Source organism: Rhinopithecus bieti, unplaced genomic scaffold (assembly GCF_001698545.2).
Source record: "Rhinopithecus bieti isolate Rb0 unplaced genomic scaffold, ASM169854v2 scaffold_46259, whole genome shotgun sequence".
Taxonomy (NCBI): domain Eukaryota; kingdom Metazoa; phylum Chordata; class Mammalia; order Primates; family Cercopithecidae; genus Rhinopithecus; species Rhinopithecus bieti.
In genome coordinates this window covers 192,626-198,664 of record NW_016818844.1, presented here as the reverse complement: position 1 = coordinate 198,664, position 6,039 = coordinate 192,626, and the positions used below count along the sequence as shown (strand labels likewise).

Genomic DNA, 6,039 nt, shown 5'->3' with positions numbered 1-6,039 from the left:
TTCTACTGTAGGATTTGCTAAAATAGAAAAACACTTACCTGATTTCCTTCTAAAGTCTCCATAATTAAAATATAATTTTCCCAAAACTTCAGAAGTTCATCTTTTTTCTTCTCAGACCACCAAAACAGACTTGGGCCTGATATGGTTTAAAAAAGAAAATTAGTTCTTCCTTTGCAAATTTCATAAGTTTCTCAATGACAGCAGTTCTTAAGATAATACTACTATTACCAAATATATTCTCTAATAATGGAGATGCCCCTGTATCAGAGCCTGGATGGGGAGGGGGCTTGGGAATCTGAGGGAGATTTTTTTTTTTAACACTAGGATTACTGTTTTGGAGTTCTGAGTAAAAATGGCAGATTTGCACATATAAACTCTACTTTCTCTCCCTAAGAATCTCACTATAACAGTAAAGGATTTTTCAAGGGCAAAACCCCAAAAGAATGGAGGACACAGGTGGCAGACAACAGCAGTAAAATACAGAATGTGAAAATCAGATGAAAACCAAGTTGACTCAAGTCATGAGAATTTTAAGTTGAGGGAAAGCCAGGAAACAATTTGATTTACACTGCAAAATCCCCCTGAACCAAAGGAAGTGATTGCAAAAGTTACTTCTGGTAAGTGGAGTGAAAAGCGAGGCCAAACTAAAGAGCATGTGTTCAGTGTTTAAGAAACAGTCACATCCCCAGGCCCCTTTCCTATGCCCTAAACAGCAAAAAGACTAGAACTGCTTTTCTGGAGAAGGTAAAATAGTGGGTCTCCAAATTGGGAGGCACAGGACACAGCAGACATTTGTCTTACTGACAAAGGGGATTCAGCAAACATGTGTGCACCCTGGGTGCTGAGACTCCTTTCTACCTGTCCCCTCAGGTCCCAGAATACTACTGGCCAGGCCCTCACTATGCATCAGACAACCGAAGATGTTCTCTGCACAATCTGGCCAGCCCAGGAGGAAAGACTTGAAAATACATCCGAGATTCCCTAGTGAAATGGCTTGGCCAAATCACCTTATGGTGAAGTTCAGTCAACAGCACTACTCATGGGCTTAGAGCTTTAAACCCAATTTTGATTTCTTATCCTTAAACATAAACAGGGATCTAAAATCATCAGACAGTTGGGGAAACCTCTACACTAAAGATCAAGACCAAAATAAATGGAGGAGGAGGAGGAAATTGGAGAAAAAAAAAAAAAAAGAAAACTTTTAAAAAAGCTTTCAGTAATCTCTTAAGAAAACAGTACTGTTATAAGAACAGGATATTATTAAAAAGGGGACATTCTGACCAGGCATGGTGGCTCATGCCTGTAATCCCAACACTTTGGGAGGCTGAGGCAGGAGGATTGCTTGAGACCAGGAGCTTGAGAACAGCCTGGTACAACATAGCAAGACCCTGTCTCTACAAGGAAATTTAAAAAATTATCAGGGCATGGTGGTACACACCTATCATCTCCACTTCTCCGGAGGCTGAGATGAAAGGATCACTTGAGCCCAGGATTTTGAAGCTATAGTGAGCTATAATCACGCCACCACACCCTAGCCTGGGCAAGAGCGAGGATTTGTCTAAAAAAAAAAAAAAAAAAACTCAATCCAAAATCACAGAAAATCCTTAGGAGAGAAAAGATGCTTTCAAGAAAGTCCAGTAAGTTCACTATCTAAAAAAAAAAACAGAAAACAGAAAAGGACGAAATTATCCACAAAATATTCTAGAAAATTTCCCAGAACTGAAGAACATGATTTCCAGATTGCATAGGAAGTCCAGCAAGTGCCCAGCATAAGGATGAAAATAGACACCTATCAAAACTGTGAAATTTCAGAATGCTAGAGCCACTGATCCTACACACTTCCATAGAGAAAAATAGCTCCTGTATAAACAAACAGGATTCAGAACGGCTTCAGATTTCTCAACAGAGGAAGCTCTAGCTTCTGGGACAATAGATACCTTTAAAATTTTGCATGGAAATATCTTCCAGGCTCGAATTCTACCCTCAGTCAAAAAATCAATGAAATGTGAGGACAAAATAAAGGCATGTAGACATGTATGGTTTCAGCTGCTGATTAGGATATAGAAAACCACAGGAGATCGTTATTGTCATACAAAGAGGAAAGGCTAAAAAGTCTACAAAATCCTAAACTGTTGTGCGGTGGGTGGGGGGAGCATCAGAGCTAAGGTCACAATGCAACCAGGTGGTCTGAATTCCAAAAGGAAGGAAGCCGCTCCAAGAATGGAAAGGCCACACAAACTGTTCTACCTCTGGCGCAGGAGGAAGACATGGTCACCCAAAAAGCAGTTTTAAAAATGGCATTTTGACAAGTTTTTAAAGACCAAGGTGGGCTAGCCTGACAGCTTGCTGAAGGAGTCCACATCCATTTACCAGCAATTTTCTTCAAGCCTGCCCTGGTGCTCTCAAGAGAGACTGTGACCAGGGCAGGAGATCCCCAGAGTAGGCACCTAGGGCAGCAGCACTAACTATAGAGGCCCAGCCATGCCCTGCAGGAGTACAAGATGGTGATCAACTGCCAAAACATGCCTGCCCCTCTGGATCCTTCTCCGACAGGAGGTCAAAGCTGTCTGCCCCTTGTGGAGGGGCAGGAACCCCCCCCCACACTTTCACCCTTGTCCCTGACTTCATACCAGGCAAAAGTTGGCTGCCTCTAGGGCAGGAACAGAAAACCTGCTCCCTTCACCCTGCACTGACATAAGGCAAATGCATCTTATGCTGTGGAAGGGGAAGAAAACCCCCTACTGCCAGATATCCTGCACTGACAAAAAGCTGGTCTGCAGCTGCTGCAGGAGGGCAGGACACTACACCCAAGACCTACCACAGACACATGCCGGATGCAGCTGCCACAGGTGAGGGCCAGGAAACTAAACCCACCCCTAAGTAGGTGGCAATGATTATTGCCACTGGAGAGGGAGCAGAGACAGCGAAAGAGCAGGAATGCTGATGCTCAGACACATGGGGCCTAATACAAGGCCGCAGTGGAAGAAATGAAAAGCCCCTGCCTCATCTCTTGCACCAAGGAACAAGCATCAGCAGTCTACCCGAGGGATGGACAAAGCCTTGACTGAAGACCTCCAACTGTGGCACAGGCCTCCCAGGCTGGAGAAAAACCTGCTGGGATTCCAGGCTTCAGCTAAGCAAGTAGCCACAAAATCCACCTGGGAAAAGTTTGTAGAGTGCACTGAAAACAAATATAGCAACCAACGCCAAACCCAGCTCAACTACAAACTAGACTAACTCAACGCCACAAAGTAAGGGTGCCTATCCCTAGGCAGAAATATTTACTTCCATCTCTACTGTTATTACAGTAAGACATAAAAAAAGCAACTCCATAGCCAAACACTACAACAGATAACAAAGCCAAACTTGGATGGTCCGGGTATCAAACTTGCAGGTAACTATAATTAATATGCTAAAAGATCTCATGGAAAAGGTAAACAATATGCATAAACAGATGAGCAGATGGGGATTTTCAGGAGAGAAACTCCAAAAGTGTCAAATGGAAATGAGAGAAAAACATGATGGCAGACATAAAGGAGCATTTGATGGAATTCTCAAACAAGACCTCAAAAAAAATCCTATTTCAGGAAACTGCTAGAGAATGCACTGCACTGACAAGTGAGTAAAGCAAAAAAGAGAAAAATAGGAACTACAGGAAATGAGATCCAACAGCACACCCAGGTGAAGGGAATCCCAGGGTAAGCGTGAGGTCTGTGCACCAGGCACAGGGAGAAACCTGCCACATCTGGGCATGTAAGGGGACTCTGAGAGAAGCTTCTTTAGGAAAACGTATAAAACCTCTGATGATCTGATTCTGTAGAGGAAAGATTTAGTCAACTGGTTAAGAATTTAAGAAGGAATCCGTGGTAAGTATAGAAAGAACCAAACACATTTTAAAACGTCAAAATTACATGAAAAACTTGCAGGAAGAGAAAAATGATCAGTTTCCTACATAGATCACCTGTGAGCAGCATTTACAGTCATAACCTTATAAATGCTGAACATGCATTTAACCAAAATTTTAACTGTGACAATATATTTTATTATATAACTGAGATACATTATGTCAAGACATAGGGGTAAGTCCCAAAATATTTCCTTAGAAGAGGCCACAGGATTTGCTTTCTGTAACAGAGGAAATGGGAGTTGCAGGAAGCATGGAAACAGCATTGCTCATCCTTAAAACTGCAAAATAACTGGCCGGACACAGCGGCTCACGCCTGTAATCCCAGCACTTTGGGAGGCCAAGGTGGGCAGATCTCGAGGTCAGGAGATCTAGACCATCCTGGCTAACACGGTGAAACCCCGCCCCTACTAAAAATCCAAAAAAAAAAAAAAACAAAATAAAATAGCCGGGCGTGGTTGCGAGCGCCTGTAGTCCCAGCTACTCAGGAGGCTGAGGCAGGAGAACGGCGTGAACCCAGGAGGCAGAGGTTGCAGTGAGCCGAGATCGTGCCACTGCACTCCAGCCTGGGCGACAGTGAGAGACTCCGTCTAAAAAAAAAAACAAAAATACTAAAATAAACAAATTATTAATAAATAACAAAATTAGTCGGGCATGGTGGCGCATGCCTGTAATCCCAGCTACTCAGGAGGCTGAGGCAGGAGAATCACTTGAATCCAGGAGGCAGAGGTTGCAGAGAGCCGAGATTGTGCCATTGCATTCCAGCGTGCGTGACAAGAGTGAAACTCCATCAAAAAAAAAAAAAAAAACTGCAAAATAACTGACTCATACAAATAAATGAATGTTTAACTTTTGATGATTTTTAAAATGTTTTCCAGTGAAAACTCTCAGGGATGATCACACCCATCTAATGTTTTAAAATTACTTGAAAATATAACCTCACAACTTCAGCCAAACAAAAATCCTTTACCTGTAATAAATGGTCAGCTACCGTTGAAAAAGTAGAAATATTCTATTGAGACAATTTTGAGTCGATCTACTTTGTAGTTTGATAGTTTAAACGCAATTTTAACATGACTGAAGTCAAACCAATCAACAGTAACATACCAACTTGAAGGGAGGCCTTGCTGTTTCCTTACTCTTGCACATAGCAGGGAGCACAGCTCAGAAAGTTAAAAAATAAAATCTGACTCATTCTATTAAATGAATGGCAAAAATACACTCAAAAGGTCGACTTAAGAAACATGTTTAACAAATATTAGTAAATCCTGTTCCTAATTACCAGGGGAAATTTCAAAAGGGTGTGATGGTCTCTAGGACGCTTAATTCTAACACTCAAGACTCAATCCACTGGTCAGTACAGATAAATAATAAATAATTTTTCTTTCAACTTGATAGATATCAACCGTTTCTATTGGGACGAATCTACCACGATATAGTGCAGATTTGGGTCTGTAAAATCTTGCACGGACTCCATCATCTTCCTAAACTATTCCACGGGTGCTGTATTCCACCTGCTCTGGGTCAGAACGTTCCCAACTGCAGTGATCTGTGACTTCAGAGAACACCCTCGAGAGGGGGTTCCAAAGGTTTTCAGGCTTTAGGGGAACAACCCGGAATAACCAAATTCTGCATGGATCGGAGTGACGACCCCGATAAGCTAGTTTTCAGAAGCATGAAGGCTCCCCTCCAGGGCAGACAAGTAGGTAGCACTGGGCTGAGGGTCAAAGAGGCAGGTACCGTTTCCTTCCAGGGGCCCGCAGGTGCAGTCGGTCCCCAGCTCCGCCGACACCTCTACCGCCCTCTGCAGTAGGTAGCGCGCTCGCTTGCGCGTCAGGGCGTCCGCCTGGCCCAGCCCCGTCTGCACGGTCCTCCAGAAGCGCCAGCAGCGCCTGGCGTCCGGGCCCGCCTCGCGCGCGCTGCGGGCGCGATCGCCGCCGGGCTCGGGTAGCAGCTTCTCGGCCAGGGCGCTCAGGACCAGCAGCTTCTCCTCTACGCGGCCTGACCCCGGGGACGTCCCAGGCGCGGCCAGCCCGCCCCACACGGCCCGCAGCGCCGCCCCGCCGCATTGGACCAGCACTGGCAGCAGTCGCCCGGCCACTAGCGCCGCTGAGTCCTCGGCGGGCCCGGCCTCA

General features: G+C 44.7%; 1 protein-coding gene across 1 annotated transcript in view; it reads right to left on the bottom strand.

The window, feature by feature from the left end:
* TARBP1 (tRNA guanosine 2 -O-methyltransferase TARBP1) overlaps positions 1 to 6,039 on the bottom strand; it is an 87,159-nt gene that overhangs the window by 80,420 nt on the left and 700 nt on the right. The window contains 2 exon segments of the mRNA XM_017857711.1: positions 39 to 136; positions 5,645 to 6,035. Coding sequence (XP_017713200.1) covers positions 39 to 136; positions 5,645 to 6,035 — 489 coding nt within the window.